This window comes from Varanus komodoensis, unplaced genomic scaffold (genome assembly GCF_004798865.1).
Source record: "Varanus komodoensis strain SLA01 unplaced genomic scaffold, ASM479886v1 scaffold1, whole genome shotgun sequence".
In the NCBI taxonomy this organism is placed as follows: domain Eukaryota; kingdom Metazoa; phylum Chordata; class Lepidosauria; order Squamata; family Varanidae; genus Varanus; species Varanus komodoensis.
In genome coordinates, this window is record NW_025335268.1 from 115,386,244 (window position 1) to 115,405,534 (window position 19,291).

The 19,291-nt window shown below is 41.9% G+C and overlaps 1 protein-coding gene and 1 long non-coding RNA gene across 4 annotated transcripts in view; one reads left to right on the forward strand and one right to left on the reverse strand.

The window, feature by feature from the left end:
* Positions 1-3,322, reverse strand: part of LOC123028982 — a 5,764-nt gene extending 2,442 nt beyond the window's left edge. Inside the window, exon 1 of one of the 2 annotated variants that reach the window (XR_006415812.1) lies at positions 2,979-3,322. This is a non-coding gene — a long non-coding RNA (uncharacterized LOC123028982). Of the gene's footprint in view, positions 1-2,940 lie in introns of both variants that reach the window. The other variant, XR_006415811.1, reaches the window with a different exon arrangement.
* A 102-nt stretch (positions 3,323-3,424) lies between these two features.
* The window catches only part of MKNK1 (MAPK interacting serine/threonine kinase 1), a 37,285-nt gene continuing 21,418 nt past the window's right edge, over positions 3,425-19,291 (forward strand). The window contains exons 1-4 of one of the 2 annotated variants that reach the window (XM_044441412.1): positions 3,425-3,490; positions 6,535-6,597; positions 12,755-12,851; positions 16,148-16,246. In XM_044441412.1, coding sequence (XP_044297347.1) covers positions 6,535-6,597; positions 12,755-12,851; positions 16,148-16,246 — 259 coding nt within the window. In that variant the 5' untranslated portion in view covers positions 3,425-3,490. Of the gene's footprint in view, positions 3,491-4,219; positions 4,226-6,534; positions 6,598-12,754; positions 12,852-16,147; positions 16,247-19,291 lie in introns of those variants that run through there. The other variant, XM_044441403.1, reaches the window with a different exon arrangement.

Here is a 19,291-nt window from a genome sequence, read left to right on the forward strand (position 1 = left end):
CATTCCAGTGCTGTAGCCATTAACTTAAAGTATATCTGTCACTGGAAGGAGATACATCAGTGGAAAATGAGCATTTTATGGCCACAGGTATTGAAGAAAGAGGGAAACCATTTATAGTAAGGATTGGATAGTGGAGGATTCAAGAGTAAAACCTTTCCTTTCAAGATAGCCATCCTTTTAGTATATGGAACACACTCCCACAATTTGTTTACCTCCATATGCATTCCTATGAAGACATCATATGAAGACAAAACAAAAAATAAAAGTAAAAAAAAGATCTCAGGACTGAACATTTCCATTTGTATTATCTGCTGCTAGGCTGCTGAAGTATTGGAGCCCCTGGCTGGTTTCACTTGCAAATCTCTAAAAAAAGCAATGTCTTTTGTAATGCACAAAACTTGGCTAGGTGAAACAAGACTAGAAAGCAATTAGGAAGTAGAATATGTGAAAATGTAAGCTGTCATACATACAACACAACACTAGGCTTCACCCAGAGACATGAAAATAGCCCATGCTCTTGTCCGAACATATAAAGGTGGGCAGGAGCTTCTACCAATGGGGCTATGGACTTGAAAACTCTCTGCATTGGCTTTCGCTCTTTTCCTCCCATCCAGAATGGACACCAGGCCACATTCAGTGTAATTGCAGCAATTGTGCTTTGCTCACTACACTTTTTCCTCCACAAACCTTTAGTAAGGTCTTTGCTTCTTTACAAAGCCATTTTTGATTTCAATACATTGGCTTAAGTGTTCTCTGTCACCATGGCAGGGTTATTTGCAGGGCAATCTATTTTAAGACAGGCCTGGTTTGCATGGCCATGATGGCTTAATTCTCCTGTCACAACTGTGTGTACGTGTGTGCAGGGGGGATTGGCGTAACTATAACTGCTGACACGACTTCTCACACTGTGTGAACCAGGGAGGGTGCTTGCTTTTGTGCTTAGCAAATTTGCCAAAGCTATGGCTGTTTGAGGGTTCTGAGGTGTGGCCACAGGTCCAAGAATGTTTTTCACGGCACAGAATTTCAGCTTCAGCTAGGGAGAATTATTTTTTATGAATAATACGACTATGAGCATTCAGGGATACAACTGCTGTTTCCCTATGACCAAATATACTCCATACAACACTGGTGCTATCTGATGGACAGAATCAGATGGGATGGCTGGGCCTGGTGTAGAAACTTTGTAAGTAGGAAAAGGCTCTCCCTTTCCCCTGTGGCTCTGTCATTCAGTCATTACGGTTATGACGTTGGATCCAACTACAGGGGAGCAGCAGTCATGTTGAACTGACTCTGCATGAGTAAAAATGAAAGTAAAAATGAGAGCCAGTGTGGTGCAGTGGTTAAGAGCATGGGACTGGGACTCAGACGACCTGGGTTCTAGTCCCCGCTCAGCCATGGAGCCAACTGGGTGACTTTGGGCCAGTCACAGACTCTCAGCCCAACCTACCTCACAGGGTTGTTGTTGTGGGGATAAGATGGAGGAGGGGATTGAGTCCTTTGTAGGAAAAAGGCAGGGTATAAATCCAGTAAATAAATAAATAAATAAAATAAAGATACAGGGAAATCCTTTAAAATACACTCTTAGCAGTCAAAGCACACACAAGGCTACCAGTGTAATGTATTCCTGGTGTCCCACCACATGACTGAGATACTGTGACTAAAGCCTCTAAATAGTCTTCAAGGACAGTCTTACATAGCAATATGAGTTTACAAAGGCACAAATGACATCTGCTGAGCCCAAATTTGGTACGGCATCACATTTCACACTTTTTGAAAAAAAGTTATTTTTTAAGCAGCAGCACTCATTTCATCAGACCCTTCCCTTATCCAAGAAAAGAGCAATCCCACATCGAATGGAAGGAAAGTTCTTCCTTGCATTGAAGGCACAGCCTCGGTATTGCTCAGCTAAAGAACATCACAATGACCATGTACAATGTCTTTTCACAAGCCATTTGTTACTTGACCATCTGTATGCCTCAGAATCTCTATATCTCTGGCATAACTATTTTTGTAGAGCAGGAGCTTTGCAAGCTATTTCCTACTACTCCTTTTGCTACGCTGTGGAAATATAATAATTCTTCATAGCAAATTTTAACTCTTAATTTTTAATAGGTAATAAAAATAAAAATAATAAATAAATAATAATAATAAATAAATAATAAATAAAAATAAAAAATAAAAAAAATAAAAACACAAAGATGTATACAAGAATTAAAATAACACAGGATATCCCTTTTAATTCTTAGTGTAATCTTAAATTGCTGTGGGCATGTAATTGTGCCCAACTAAGGCACAAAACTGTGAGCTTCTTAAGTTTCACTTTTGCTACACTGAACAGTAAGACAATTTTAAAGGCTACCATATCTTACGTCTACAGAGTACTGCAGCAAAAGGAATGATGAGAAGTATTTCATATCAGAAAACACATGCATGTTTGCATGCAATTACATCACTGTACACTGTTGTTGTTGTTTTTTTTAAATTAAACTCCCACCTCCAGATTCCAGAGTAAAAATCATGAACTTGGAGAAGAATCTCTACTTGATCTCTGGACAGGTTGCCATATAAAAGTCTGCAGCAGAAAAAATGCCCAAGAATGTAATCCTAAGCATGGCTCTTCAGAAGTAAGCCCCATTACTTAAGTTCAATGCGAATTATCCCAGGTAAATGTTACAGGATTACAGTCTTAAGTCTTCTACAGGCTTAAAGCATAGGTAGGCAACATGTAGCCTTCCAGACGTTTTAGTTTGGAACTCAGCCATAGTCAGCATAGCCAGGGGTAAAGGATGATGGGAATCCAAGGCCAAAACAGTTGGAGAGCCACACATGTTGCCCACCTCGGTTTAAAGACTAGCGACTGAGCTTTCGTGGACCTGATCTGCAAACATGCACGGAAAGGGTCAGTGGGAAAAAACTATGATGTTACCATTCCAAGCATACCATTAACTTGCGTGTCCAACAAGTGGTTGAAAGGGTACCTGATCCAGATTGGGTCGCATTCGGTCATCCCCGCTTTATGACTACCCTCTCAAAAGTTGGTTAAATGTGTCACACTGTCACAGACCCACAACTTCCATTCTTGCCGCTCAAGCATGCACCTGCGGATGCTCTTCGCCTGCCTTAGCCACAGGCTGCATCTTGCACCGCCCGCTTCCTCCCCACTTCTCCCTTTCTACCCGGAATCGGAGTAGGAAGAAGCAAGAGTAAAAACCGCAGCTGAACCCCCGCGCTTCCTCAGTGCGTTTTACGCATGTGCCCAGACTTCGCACCAAAGCGACTCGCCCGCCGAGTCCCGGTAAGGCCGTGCCGTCCCCGTTGCAGGCCTTGCGCATGCGCTCCCCTTCCCTTTGTAAAAGCCTTGCGGGGTGGAGCTGGCGGAGGACGTCATTCTTCGCGGCTCCGCCTTCCTCCTGCGGGGAGCGTCTCGGCCTGTGGTGGGGCGGGAGCCGCGCTTGAGGCGGGGAAGGGACGCCGTTCGGCAGCCACAGAGGTGGGTGATGGAGGAGGCGCGCTTCGAGGGGGCGGGCGCAGCTCGGGCGGCGGCGGGCATGGCACTGAGGGGAGCCCTCCTTCCCTGGGTGGCAGCAGGGCAGGGGGAGAGTAGCGGGCGGGCGCGTCTTCCCAGCCCCTTCGGGGATGGAGAGCGGCTGGGGGGTGTACATGAAGAGACGGGGCCCGTGCCTGACCCTTCAGAGAGTGGGGTCTGCATCCGAGCGTGCCGCCACCCTGGTTCCCCAAAGCGAAGCTTGTCGCGGGTCATGCCCTGGTTTTGTTTGTCTCAGAGTTCCTTTTGTCGAAGAGGAGTAACTCTGCGTGTGTTCAGAGGCACTTTTTATTATATTTCCGATATTCCTGATAGACGCGCCCTCAGCCTTGGCACTCTTACCGCACCCTTTCATACAGGGATTGGGGCCCCACCTCTAGGAATCTACAGGGCATTTCTGTAGACAAGCCTTTCGCAGGCAGTGCTCTCCAGATGTTCTGGATTACAGTTCTTGGAGCACCAAATTGGAAGAGGCTGTCATACATGGTCAAACATATGTTAAGATTTGATTTGCAGTTCCGATGTTCAGTGGATGTTCTGCTTCTGCTATGTTAAGTAATAGTTAGAGATGCAGGAAGATAAAATGCTGAATCTCAGACAAATCTTTTGAGCTGTAAAGAAACTTTTATTCTGTTGCTGCCCTCCAGATGCTTTGGACTACAGTGCCTAATCTGGCCAATGGTAAGAGCTTATGCTTCTGGCAAGAACTAGTCTTTCTACCCTAATCCAGACAGCAGTGCTTTAATGGGAGCAGAGGAATTTTTCAGAAATTGTGTATAGCTAGAGTTTGCCAACTTGGTGCCTTCCAGATGTGTTGGCCTAAACTCTCATAATTCCTAACCAACATAGCCATAGAAATTGCAGTCCAACAAATCTGGGGGAGCACCATATTGCTCCACAAAGTTATGTAATTCATGGTTATCTTGTGGGCCATCTGCTGTAGTGTTTGGAAGCTCTTCAGGAACACACCATGGCACCATCCCCTCTGGTTGTATGTCCCCAGCATGGCCCCAGTGTGTATTATTCAGAGGTATAGTACCTTTTTACTTGAAGGAGCAGTGGATTTTATTTTTATTTATTTATTTATTTTCCAATGTATATCCTGCCTTTTTCCTACAAAGGGATCAAGGCAGCTTACATCTCCTCCTTCATCTTATCCCCACAATAACAACCCTGTGAGGTAGGTTGGGCTGAGAGTCTGTGACTGGCCCAGAGTCACCCAGTTGGCTCCATGGCCGAGCAGGGACTAGAACCTTGATAATCTTAACCACTACACTACACTGGATTGACGTTCTTATTCTGTGAGTTATCAGTACCTTGCTCTGAACGGAGCCCTTTTCAACATTAATCTTGACAGAGTTTTTAAAAAACAGTTTCCCATGGAGCTGCTATTCCAAATTATGTAAGTCAGATATAATTTTGTGTTTTACCTAGGGTGACTGTATCTTATTATCTGAATAATGGTTTCATGTATTTTGTTTGCATTCAAACATTGTTTCATCTAGCATACCTGTTCCTTAAACAGAGAAATTTGTTTGACCTTTGGAGATATCCATTCCTATTAACTTTTCCCCACTCTGTGTGTACATATACTGGTATTTCAGGAAACACTTCATGTATCTGAGGAAGTGGACTGTAATCGACAAGGGTTTGTGCCATACTGAATGCATTAGCCTTAAAGATGCCTGAAGGCTATAGTTCCCCCCCACTCCCCTTGCAATAGACTACTAGAAGCAGCTCTTCGGAAATTTTTGCAAAAAATGGTGTCACTCCTTACCCACAAATGTTTGGCCAGGCTTCTTCTCTTTAATTTCCTCTAAAACTGTAGTAGGGGATTTTGAAGGGTGGTTCTTTTTGTAGTTCTGAGATAATATACCTTTTGGAAAGTATGTGTATGAATGCATGTTGTATAACCAGACAGTTGTGGACTTTCTAATTTCTAGGTGTCATACAAGAGCCCTTGTTTTGGGGTAGCATTTCTCCAAGTAGACAAACTTGCAATCCTTTACACCCCAAAGAGTACTGAAGAGTAAAGATGTACCAAGAGAGGATGATCTAGAGTTTCTTGGTCTATGATCATGGCAATTTTGTGGTATAGTGGTCAGACTACTCGAGTGGGACTGAAGAGATTGGGGTTCAGGTCCCCAGGAGGAGGAGGAGGCAGTGGTGGCATCCTGCCTTGGACTTCTTACAAAAGGAAAAAGGATGAGCTAGAATCATGATAATAAATAATAGTAATAACTTAATAAAGCTTTGCATTGACTATATGTCAATGCAATGGAAGGAGAATGTCTAATATCCAGATATAAAAACCTAAGGCTCATAAAGTATAGAGTATTTATTCAATAGTAAACTGACATATTTTTCAATAGCATATTTTTTTCTGGTATTTTTCCCTAGAAGTGTGATTGACATTGCAGTGTGTAATATAAAATTTAAAGCAATAAATCCTACTCTTAGAAATACATTTTTATCACAGTCCTAATTAATTAATATCAAAAGGACTGTTTAGAAGACTTCCACCTATCCCTCTCAGTACTGATGTTGTAACGTAATTAGGGAGCTAATAAGGGAATCAAAGCCTGCCTAACTATAAAGTAGGAAAAATACACCGTTTAGCCTCTTCATGATCAAAGTAGAAGGCCATATCCTGTATGGGATAAACAACCTTCCTTCTTTGCTCTTGAAAAGTCTGCAATTGAGCCACTATTTGAAACTATGATGCATTCCCTCTAATACTTCAGCTTCATTTCCAGTGAGTCCCAGTGACTGCTGGTCAGTGTCTCTTATCAAAGATTATTTTTAGTAGCTTGTAGATTGAAAGCAGAGATAACTCATGGTTGGTGCCTTTAAAACAGCATCTGTTTTCTTGAAATGATGTGCAAATCCTTTATTTCACAAAGAGAAGGCATCCAGAACTCTGAAGGTCCTAGATGTGTCATGGCTATTTTAAAGGGCAGGGATAATTCTGCTGCTTTCCTTTTTTCCAGATGTCTAATGTGATGGGACACAACAATATTTCAGAACTGAAAAGTTTCCCTTGTTCCATTAAGGTAAGGTATGAAGAATGCCCTATTAATGCTTTGAGTTCATGGACTGTTCAATATTGCTTGGTACATTCATTTCCAAAGTCAATTTTGTTTACAAACATACAGCTGTAATAAGCCTTTGGAGAAGGGTTACTTTATTTCATTGGCAGTTGCCAGCTCTTCAGAAAGGAGGTTTCCAAGAGAGTTCCAGGATTTGAAAGGTCTCATGTATAAGTTAGGTCAGGAAACAAGGCTGCTATGCAAGACTGCTTTTTTCAAAGCACTGTGAGCTGCCATTCCCCCAAATGAAACTTCTTCAGGAAGTCACCGATCGCTGCTCCAGCCCTGAAGAGTGAATCCCAAACAAAATCTGCGTATTTTTTCCTTTAGGAAGATGGTTGAAAAAGAAGAACCTGTTGCTCTGCTGCAGCTCCATTACTTTTAAACACTCTGTATCATTCTGTCTACTTTTTGGTAGAATTTTGGCTTTATTATTTCTTTTGTTTTTCATTACATGAAAAACAAAAAACACTGTGCTTCTCAAAACAAAACACTGTTTCAAGAAAAATGTTATCAAGTCCTCATTTAGTTGTACTTACTTCAAGTTACAGAAATTGAATTTCTTCCATCTTTTTCATGTCTTGTTTTTGGATTGCTAAGCGTGTTTATTTAATTCCAGTCAGTTGGTCTCTGTTTTAAGTGTGGTGACCTGAACTGAATTTACTATTCTAGCAGAGGCCTTGCTACACCAAATAAAGTGGAAGAAACAATTGTTGTGTCTTCCACATATAATATTCCTGTCAGTGCAATGTACTGTGGTATTGGCTTTCTTTGCAATGGAATTACATTGCTGATTCATATATAACTTGTCGACTATAAATACCAATTATTTTCAATAGAATTACTAGCCTTTTGGCACATGCCATTTTTGGGATACAGTGCAATGCTGTTGTAAGTACAACCTGCTTATCTCTTTCATGGATTTTGTAACAGGGCAAAAATCTGCACACACTGTGACCAGATTGCCAAATAATTTGGAGAAATCTGATAACGGGGGGGGGGGGGGGGCGTTTGGTAGCATAAAGAAATAGAAAATAAAGTGACTTTAAATATATAATAATAATCCAAGAATCAACAAGTGGCAAGTGCAGAAAGCCTTGGTACCATTGTGCAAAGCTTGTTCTTTTTCAGTAGAGTATAGCTCAAACATTCCGGAAAGCGTCTGATAGGGTTTCAGGAAGGAGAGTTTTGTTCTTAGAAAGTAGGCAAGTAAACATAAAGAGTTGTAGGAGGAAGAATACTTGATCATGCCCCCACCCTCTCAAGCTCAAAAGCACACTTCCAGGTATTAAGAAGCTGACAATAGATAATTCTCTTCACAACAGCAGGATAATGCCACCTTGAGAATAACTTTCCCTTGTCTAACTTACAGCTGTATCTCAAATCCTTGCTGGGTTTCTGTTCTCTTTGACACTTACGTATTCATAAGTTTCATACAGTGTGCCTTTCCAAACTGTTTTCTGGTGATTTTTCTGCTCAGCTCTGCTGATCTTGCACCAGTTAGCATGGTAGCAGAAAAGGTGTGGTAGAATGATTGCAAAAGAGGGACTTTTTCCAAGAACAAACTGGTTAATGCTGAAACAACAGGGAAAGGCTGGGGTGCCAGAGCTCTGAAAACTCCCACTGCATTGTCTGTCATTGTTATACTTCAGTGCAAATGGGTTAGGTGGGGAGTATGGTAGGAAAATGTTCTAGAGGTATGTGAATGAGGGAGAAAGAACAATGGTAGCGATATGCTTCTGCCAACAGGATAGCATTACTACTGTTCACCGCTGTTGGCTTTATGCTGTAATTGGTGGAGAAACCTGCAATTAAAATAATTGTAATGTTATAATAATTGCAATAAGTAAATTGTCTTCACTTTCTATTCTCCATCTCACCCCTTTCTTCTACCCTCTTCTCTTATGAATTGGCCATTTCTTCCTCTTTCTCCCACAACTGCTGCTAAGAAATAGCTTCTAAGCTTAATAAATGATGGCAAAGATTGTTTTAAAATTGTATTTATTTTAGATTTATTAACTGCTCCCTACAGGGTTCTCTTGGTCGTGCACAGTATATTACAGATGTTTTAAAAGAAACAGATAACACTGATGAATAGCAATGCTGATACTATCTTTTCCTTTTTCCTTCCAGTGAGATAGGGACTGTTAGCAATGTGACGTGAAAAACTGTTTCTCAGTCAGTAATTCTATACTCACTTGCTGGGAGTGTCTCACTGAACTCAGTGAGTGTTACTTATGAGAAGACATAAGTAGTATAATGCTGTAAGTGAATGAACAGAAGTCTTTAATATGCCACAGGATTGCTTGTTCTTGAAAAGCTTTTCATTGTTCTTTTACTTTTGCAGTAAAATGTGCAGGACAGGGAATTAAAAGGCAGGCAAGTCACTGGCCCAAATACATGCTTCCACTATTTTGATCATTTTATATTGGAAAACATTTTATAGATTTTGATTGTTTTTTTTTTCCTTGAAATTAACTGTTATATTTTTTAAAAAAAGAAATTTCTCTTAAGTTTGGAAGGACCAAATTGTAATAAAACTATTGTTGTCATGCCAGCTTGGAAATAATAGGTGATGTTGTTGATAGTGTTGAATCAGGTGCATTAGGCAGCACGCTAGCTAACAGGAAATATTGGTTGGCTACCATGTATGGCCACAGTTGGCAGACTCTTGCTATTAAGGGATAACTATTCTTTGGACTGCAGGTGGCGCAGTGGTTTAAACCGCTGTGCTGCTGGGCTGGTTGATCGAAAGGTCGCCAGTTCGAATCTGCACAACGGGGTGAGTTCCCGTTGCTCTGTCCCAGCTCCTGCCAACCTTGCAGTTCGAAAGCGTGCAAAAGCAAGTAGATAAAAAGGTACCACTTCGGTGGGCAGGTAACAGTGTTCCGTGCACTTCGGTGTTCAGTCATGCCGGCCACATGACCATGGAGACTGTCTGAGGACAAACGCTGGCTCCCTTGGCCAGGAAACGGAGATGAGCACCGCCCCCTAGAGTCAGGCATGCCTGGACGTAACATCAGGGGAAACCTTTACCTTTATTCTTTGGACTGATACTGTTGTGCCTTTTTTACATGCTCTCATTATCAGTGTAGAGATTGATTCAGCTTTTTTTGTGGTTTATGGCTTATGGACATATATCTGTTTTTTTCATCCCATAATAGTTTTTTTGCAGAATTTTTAATAGAATTTTCTTTAGTTCTTGTTTTAGCTTCAGTCTGTTTTCTTGTACTTGTTGGCAATTTTTCATTCCGTCTTTGTTTGGAAGATGCAGTGAATTTAAACTGGCTTATTAATTAAACATGCATAATTCTGCTTGCTTATGGTGAACAAGAAGAGCAAGGTAGTAAACATTCACAAGAATTGGTGCTCCTTCTGGACCACAAAGGCCATGTCAGTTTTCTTGGTTGTAACTTTGGGGTGACCTTCAAGATCAGTCTAAAATATCATTCTTTGGAATAAGCCATCAGAGCTAGTTTCCTCTCAGGGCATAGTGTCCTTGCTTAATTACTTAAAGCCAATATGCGTGAAGACAAATGACATATGTCTATGAATATATTTTCAAGTAGGTTTTGTAATGATAAAATATGGAGTACATACTCTATATACATAAGAGGCTACCTTGGGGGAAAAATGTTCAGTATACTTAAAAGACTCTCCACAAATCTAGTATAATTCTGTTGAGTAAGTTATGGTATCTCTTAATCCAAATATTTTTTTTAAAACCCTTTCTCTGGAAAGTTCTGTAATTTTATTAGGCAAGAAGACAAATCCCAGATCTTTAAATTGGGCAGATTAGTGCTGACTGCACAAGATACTTTATTCACAGGTGGAGAAAGTTTAAGATCTAGTAAACTTCCATGTTTAAAATAGCTCAGTGGAGGCATTGCTACCTAACCTGTTAAACAAAATCAACATGTCCAACTACTTTTACTGGCTTTGTGTATACAGTTTTTTTTTTAAATGCTGCCAAATGAATTGCTTTGAACCAGCCAGAGTGCTTTGGTTACTGGGCAGTGTAGAAATGAAAATGATGAATAAGGAAAAGGAGTTTTTCATAATCAAAAAGCATGATTCTTTTTAAAGAATTGTTTCTAAACAATACCATGTATTAACTTCCTAACTTTTTTATATTGCACGAAAATGGAGCACACATGTAGCAGCAGCTATTGTGAACATTGCTGCTGCTAGCAGAGGAGGGGCTGGGTCATGTGGTGCCCAAGCAAAGGTTGGTACAACATACAGCCTTGGACCACCTGTGGCCCCTGAGGCCTTTTTCTGTGGCCCTCTTGCCACTTGGAGCTGCCCTGATTTCCCCTCAGTCCAGATCCATGTCCCATTGCACTAGCCCCATTGAGCAGGGGTCGTCAAACTTTTCCGCTGGGGGCCAGCTGAAAGGTGCCGGTGCTGGGTGTGGGCCGAAAAGGTGTGCTGGCAGTGCATGCAGGCCGGGGTCGGCATGTGTGGGGGTGCGCACTGAGGCGAGCACACGAGGCAGCGGCTTGCTTGCATGGAGCTCGTTTTCTCCGAGTGAGCAAACTGCTGCCACCCCATGCGCGGGGTGGTCCAAATGGGCATGGCAGGCCGGATCCGGCCCCCGGGACGTAGTTTGAAGACCCATTTTCTTGAGGCATATAGTAAACACGTTGATTTATGATATGGAAATGTAATTCATTGTGCAGCCTCCAAGATCTGTGTCGAAGTTCTCATGTGCCCCCTGAGGTACAAAATTTGGCCCACCCTGCCTTAGCAGTATGTTGTCTGACTGCTGCATAATTTTTGATAATAGGCTAAGTGCTGGGTGTTATGCCGTAAAAAGCACAACCCCTTTTTCCTTTAGCCAAACCTAAAAAAGCAAAATGTATTTCATGCATTTTGCAGCATCTGTTCTGCAACATTTTCTTACTTCTGCACATTATTTAAACACACTTAGTATCTCTTCCAGTCTCTTTCAACCCACAGAGGATCATATTGGGCAATAAGTGTGAACATTATAGATCTAGATTCTTACATCAACAGGAACGCAAAATGCTGCTTTATCTGTTCCTTCATATTGGCTTTCCAGAAATCTTCAGGAATCTTTGTAGAGAATCCCACTTGTTGAGGACAGTGTACCTGTGTTACTTAGTAGATACACATGAATAGTATAAGAGCTTCAGAAACTGAGAGGGAAGTAGGTGAAAAGACATACTTATTATGAATATTTTGCCTCCCTAACCAAGATTGAATAGTTATTTTTACTTTCTATCTTTGGGATACTCAGAGAACTCAGTACCTCAAATATGTAACATAAATATTGCCTACCCTTATGAATATATAGGACTTATCTAGATGAGGATTTTAACCTGCTGCTTTACTGAGGCTTCTTCTGTTTTCATTGAAAAGTGTGCCTTTTGCTTGGTAATTTTTCTGCCTTTCTGTATATTCTGTTAACCAACCAAAAGGTGGTCCTGTGGTATAGTGGAATTGCAACTTTACCGGCAGCTTTCATTCTGGTTTGCTTCAGTTTGAAAATTAATATTTAACTTTCCTCGTTCTAAAAAACCCTGTGAAAATGGCTGAAAAATGCAAGGGACCTTGGAGGAGGACGACATCATGAAAAGGCCCTGCAAGCTTTAGTGAGGGATCATAAGAGCAGAATAAATTCCTCATGTAGAGAAGCCCCTAGCATTCACATTCATTCGGTAGCATTCATTCATTATGAAGTAGGTCTTGGATGGTACTTGCCCTATTGTATTAATTTTATCCACGGTCCCAACTATGTGTCTGGTGCCATATGTAGAGTTTCATGGTCATAAGTAGACAGGGTCTTCCTCCCAAGAAACTTAGCACCTCATGCAGGTGTTGGGGAAAGCAATGCGGGGGGCGGGGGGACTGTGTTGTGATGTGAGCCTGCTGTGTGTGTGTGTGTGTGTGTGTGTGTGTGTGAGAGAGAGAGAGAGAGAGAGAGAGAGAACACAGCTGCAAAAATGGGATATACTTTCTTGTGTGTGTGTGTGTGTGTGTGTGTGTGTGTGTTAATGAATGAGTGGTCAGCTTTTGCCTTTTGTTACATCTCCCTGTATAGGGCGGAGTGAGCATTTCCTAGTTGTCAAACTAAATAGGTTTTTAAAACTTACAGCTGCAGAACAGTCCTTCATCGAGTCCATTTGTGAGTGAAATGTGTTCCAAGGCTGCTCCAACTCTCTTTGCAGTGAAGCCAAGTCACCATAGCTCAGGTATCTGCTTTCACTATTAAACTGCTATGCTTGCATCTATTTATTTGGTGCACTGTCCTGTTGAATATGGGTGGTACTCCTGTGCTCAGAATCCTTATCCCTATGGGTAAAGATATAAGTTAACTTCATAGTGCTAGCTTATTTGCTGAACGTTAGCTGCTAAGCACTGCTTCACTGTATTTTCAACCTCATGTTATGATTATCCTCATATCCTCTAACCTTGATTTCCCCCAAATAGGCATTTCTTTTCTGGACATCTGCCCTCTTAATTGTTCAGGTTTTTTGAATTAATTTATTAATTGTAAACATTTCTAAGCTTCATAGACAGATTTTTGGAATTCTTAAATAATAACAGCTTCCTATAGGTATATAATTTTAAGTGATTTCATAATATTCATCCATTCTTATTCTTTCTTACCAATATAAAATATATTCCTTGTGATCATTTAGCAAAGGAGACCCTGTTACAAAGGTGAGCAACCGCAACTACCTAGGATAGCCTTCTGGTGCCCTCCAGATGTTATGGATGACAACTCCCAGTGTTTGTGAAGATTGGTGGGAGTGATTGGGACTGATGGGAATAAAGGACCAACTTGGGGAAGGCTGACACATATCCTAGGAAGATGGTGCAGCATATTCATTAAAATAAGTGAACAGAGCTTGAGAACTTTAACTGTAACTGGTTTACTAGTATAAATTCTGAGCTAGACCATGAAAACTTACTCTTTGAGTAAGTTTTACTCTTCTTGAAGGTGCAACAAGATTATGTTTTGCTGCAACAAATCAACAAGGCTATGCCTCTCAAAACAGGCTGTAGATATTTTGACAATATTTTGAAACTAGTCTTAATATAGAATTACTTCCAAGCTCACAGTGATGTGTTGTGTAAACTATATTTTAGGATAATGAGGGTCAGGAGAGGCTAGAACAATTTCCTGATTAGATTTCCCCTCCCCAGAGAGGTCCGCCTGGCGCTGTCGTTATTTGTTCTTTGGCGCCAGGTGAAGACCTTTTTATTCCAATGTTATTTTAATTGTTAATATTATTTATTCATTTTATTCTTTGGCCAGGGTGACTTAATTTATATTGTTAATTTATATTATTCTATTTTGAAGTTTATTTATGGTTGTGAGCCGCCCTGAGGCTTTGGTGAATGGGGCAGCATAGAAGTCTCCTAAATAAATAAATAAATAAATAAATAAATAAATAAGGCTTACCCAGAAACATTTGATGGCCATAGTTCCTATAGAAAAAACAAAAAAACCAAACCAAAACAATTCCAAAATACAGTGATGGGGTATTGTTTACCTGCTCGTTGCAAAAACATATCCTTAAAGTTTCAGGTCACACAAGGTTATATCTCGAATGTCTGATTACAGACCACAGGAAGAATAAACAGCTAAAGTGACACCTCTTGTATGTCTGCCTGAGTACAAGTCGGAGATGTCAATGAGCGAAGTTATTTCCTGGTGTGAAAAAAAGCATTTGGTTCTTCCTTGTCTGGTGTGTCAGATGTAGAAGAATATAACAGAATTTTAGTATGAGCAATTCTCCAGGCAATGGATATCATATACTAGTTGGGCATGTGCACATAGAAAAAAAAAATCAAATAGTTGAACTGTGGTTACGCAGGATACCTTAAGCTGATTTCTGAGGTGAATAAAATCTTAATTTGCCACAATGGCTATAAGGATGAGAAAGTAATGAGAGAGTTATTATGTACTTCTGTTTGGTTAATGAGTGAGAATGTCTTTTAAATGGTTTAATTTAATCCAAGAAAGCTTCTCTAGCTCTGGCACAGTTTCTACAACACAGTAAGTTTTCTAATCACTAGTTCAGAAGGTGTTAATAGAGATAACATTTTTTAATAGAAATGTTCTAGCTGTTACAAATCCATCCAGCCTTTGTAAGTCTGGCTAAAAGCAGTCAAGGGAGTAGCATTAGATTAAAGCTGTTGCTTCTGTAGCTCACAGTCCTTTTTTCTAGTTACTGAAAATACTATCCATATTTGCTGGTGCATTTTTCAGTATTTATGAACTGATTTAAATAAGTAATGTTTAATGCCTCTATTTTTCTGCAAAAACATGAAGGCCAAATAGTCTTGAAATGTAGGGATAATAGAAGGTATTGGTTAAACCTGTGCATTGGAGGTTTTTATTTGTTTTTCCTACATAATAATTATTATATTATAGAAGGGAAATCATTCTCTTAAATCCTTGTGGTTTAATGCACTACCTAATTAAGGCTTTAATTTCAAGGCAAAGGGCATAATGCAACCAGTAGGTTAGTGGAACAGTGCTTTTTTGCTTGATAAGTCCCCTTAGTTGAGCATAGTGGTCAGACTAAAACCTGCATCAGTGCGTTTAAGGAAAAATGGTATTGGTGATAATGTGAATATGCCATGCATTCTCTTGATTTTGTCAGTATTAACAATTTCATGACAGGATCTAAAGTGTCCCTTCTGTGAATGGAAGCACTCCTTCCATTTTCAGAAGGGACTGAGATCTAGTGCAGGTTCCCTGTATGAAGGGAAGTCACTTTTGCCCATTCTACATGGGTGCCCCTGGGCTCCCTCCCAGATTGTTCTAGCAGATCCACAAACTTTTAGAATAGATTTATAGAGCAAAGTTAGTGGGAAATCAGTCCAAGCCAGGTGTTTGAAAGTACTGTGGTTCAATACGTGATGACTAAGGGAATCAATTTATTTGTCTCAAATGATCAGTTAAGCCACATACACTTAAGAGACTCAGAGTAAAGTCAGCTCCTCATACTTGATCTATATAATAAAGATGATTTTTTTCCTAAATATAATGTAAAGGTTGTATTTTTTAAGGGCTGGGTTCAGATGTGATTCTGCTCAACTATGACTGGAAATTGTTAGAAGATTGTTTTAATGTTCCCATTTGACAAGATGAGGAACTGATGCAACTTCTGTTACAGGCAGACCAGTGTTCTTGTACATAGAAACCTACATTTTGGCAAGAGGGACACCCCAGAGGCTCTCAAAATACCATAAATTTTGCATCTTGTTGGACCACCTTAGTACATAAAATAATTGCCATAGTAGCAAGAGTCAGAACTACTTTCCAGAGTATATTAAATTTCCCTTCATTGCTTTCTCTTGCAAGAAAACAGCTTTGTTTCTTTAGTAAAATTGAAAACTGTGCTGTTCTCTTATCTGTTAATGTAACTTTTGAACATTAGAAATTTTAAGAGCAAAAAATGTATTATTTTGCTTCCCCCTGATATTGAGACAATGTAATGGTTGCTTATATTACACTCTTTCCGCTTTGTAGAGATGGTCAGCAGCCAGCCTCTTCCCATATCAGACAACAGCAAAAGGAAAAAGAAAAAAAAGTCCAGAGCTACAGACCATTTTCCTGGAAGGTTTGAAGGTTAGTTTCATAGTCTACCTGGTGTCTTGTTGATTCTCACAATAGCCTCAGGTTAAGCAGTTGCGACAATGTTACAGTTTGGCTTATAGTGAAACTCTGTTTTGGCAAACGGCTTTTGAAACTGCTTTTCTTGAGTTGTGTATGGTGCTTTGTGTATAGCATAGGTTCTGTTTTAGTCTTGGCTTTCTTTCAGGGAGAGCAAAATATCAACATTGCTGACCTTATTATATCACTTGGAGAGCATTCCTGGCCTTTAGATAGCATCTGGGGGGAGGGGGGAGGATGCCGCAGCTCTCTTTTGGCAGAGCTACAAGCAAGAAGTAGATTCAGTTGTTATCTTCCCTCTTGCTCTTATTATCTTATTCTTTCATTTTTAAATGGAGCAGTGAAGGCAAATTGTCCTGCTGGCAGGACATAGGATAGGTGGAGGATGCTGACCTCTGAACCCTCTGTTTATCAGGAGTGTATCCAGTACATTTGTACTCAAATGAGTCCATTTCTTCAGTGGAATTATAATTTGAGAGAAAGCGAAGTTAGTATTTCAGGCTGCAATTGTAGATATGCATACTTGAACATAAGCTATATTTTAATTTTGGGAGGATGATTTCTCAGTACCATGAAGTCCACGGAGTTCACTTTCCAGATTGTGGCTCATGTGTTAGACCTGTTCATTTATTTGAGGTTTATTTCCTTGACAAACTGTTCTAGCTGCAGATGTTCTTAAGATGTTAACATTAAACTGCTATTGCCTCAAAATTTCCATGGAGAATAAACTAGAGTAAGCTTGAAATATTTTTAATATCAATTAAGCGTGTTTGTTTGAATTTTGTGCTATCCAATAAGTGAAGTTCTCTGGGTAGTTAACAGTAGTAATAAATACAGTAAAATATAAAATACAGTATAGTCAAAGAACAATGTAACTCCATAAAATTACATTTAAAAATGCAAAGGCACATTTTTATACTGAATACTGGCAGGACTGCTGAAAAACAGCTGGTAATGCACATACCATGTGCTATTTTTGGCTCTGGCCTCTTGGCAGAGCAGCAGAGGCACAGGCTGGGAGAGAGGGCTGAGTGGCCAGGGGACTGGCGAAGGTAAGGTAGGAGCTGGGCAGGGGAGTGGAGGGAAGGAGCAGCGGAGAGGAAGGGGGCGGGGCCAGAGAGGCTAGAGGGGCCAGGAGGGAACAGACAGGCGGGGCCACCGGCCTGAGGGACTGATAAGGCTGCACTTAGCCACTGCAAGCCCTTTTGGCTCTGGCCTGTTGGCGTCGTCCCTTGTCTGCGTCCCTTAGCTGCATTCCAGGCTGTCCGGAGACTCCCTTCCCTGAGACACAGAGGTTTGTTTGTTTTGTTTTGTTTTGTTTGTGCTGTGCTGTGCTTTGTTTTGTTTTTCTTCCAATTTAAATTTAAGTTTATTTTATCCTTGTGTGTGTGTGTGAGTGGGTTTTTGTCTGGGAGAACTGGGCAAGTGAAAGGAACTGCAGGACAAACAAGGCAGGGGACCAGGGTAAGGTCTTGGAAGGGATACCGATGGCAGACCAGGAGATGGCCTTGGCAGGAGTCATGGGTGTTGCTGTCCGCTGCGATAGCTGCGACATGTTCGCCCTTCTCCCCCAGGAGAGGCAAGGATACACTTGCCCTCGGTGCAAGAAGGTGACCCTGCTAGAAGAGGAGGTGAGGTGCCTGAGGGCCGAGAGAGCTCTCCAGGCCCCCCCGGAGCAGCTCCCCTCTGGACAGAGGGTTGAGGGAGAGACCACGGGAGGAGCAGCTGCGGAGACATGGAGGTATGTCACCCACAGAGGAGGAGGCCAGCAAGGCCTCCTCCTGGCACCAGTCTGGAGCTGGGAAACAGGTTCTCTCCACTTGGGGAGGCTCGGGCTGATGAGGCCTTGGGGGACAGGCAGCAAGTGGGCTGCTGCAGGAGAGGCGAGGGCCAGGGCATGGCCGCCCGCCAGCACCGGGAAGGTACGGAGGCGGGTGATTGTTGCTGGGGACTCCCTGCTGAGGGGCACTGAGGCGGCAATGTGCCGCCCCAACCTGGAGACAGCGGAGGTTTGCTGCTTGCCAGGCGCACGCATCTGGCATGTGAAGGACAGAGTGGAGCGTCTTGTTCGCTCCGGGGGTCACCAGCCGCTTCTGGTGATCCATGTGGGCACAAACGATGTGGCCAGGCAGGGTGTGGTTGGGACCACCAGGGACATTGAGACCTTGGGGAAGAAACTCAGGAAGCTGAAGGCCCAAGTGGCCTTCTCGTCAATCTTACCTGTCCGGGGATTTGGGCCAGGAAAGGACAGGAGGGCCTCCGAGGTGAACAACTGGCTTAGGGAGTGGTGCCAGAAGGAACGCTTCGGGTTCCTCGACCACAGCACTCGTTTTCTTGCCAGTGGACTTCTGGCAAGGGACGGGTTACACCTCACGAGGATGGGGAAAAGGTCCTTTGGAAATGCTCTAGCGAGCTTCATCTGGAAGACTTTAAACTGAGCCCCCCAGTAACGTGTCTGCACTGGGCAAGTGTGTGGGGAGGATCAGAGCTCTGGGAGCAGAGTTTTAGAGATATTGCAGGGACTGACAGGACTCCTACAGAGAGGGGCCAGGTATCAGGGAGGATGGGAGGAAGGAGGAGGCTGGGAACTACAAGGAAGGGAAGCAGTGGGAACCAGTTGAGGTGCATGTACACCAATGCTAGGAGCATGGGTAATAAGCAGGAAGAGCTTGAAGCTCTCCTGGGAATAGGGGGGTATGATCTGGTGGGAATCACAGAAACTTGGTGGGATGAAAGGCAAGTCTGGAATGTGAACATAGAAGGGTATCACCTTTTTAGAAAGGACAGGAAGGGAAAGAGAGGTGGGGGCGTGGCTTTATACATCAGGGAAGGGATAGGATGCAGTGAGATAGAATGCAGCACAGATGGGGATTCAGTAGAGGCAGTCTGGGTGAAACTTAGGGGTTTTGACAGGGAAAGAGACCTGACAGTGGGGGTATGTTATCGCCCTCCAGGTCAACTTGAGACCCTGGATGATGTCCTGACAGGCCAGATTCTAAG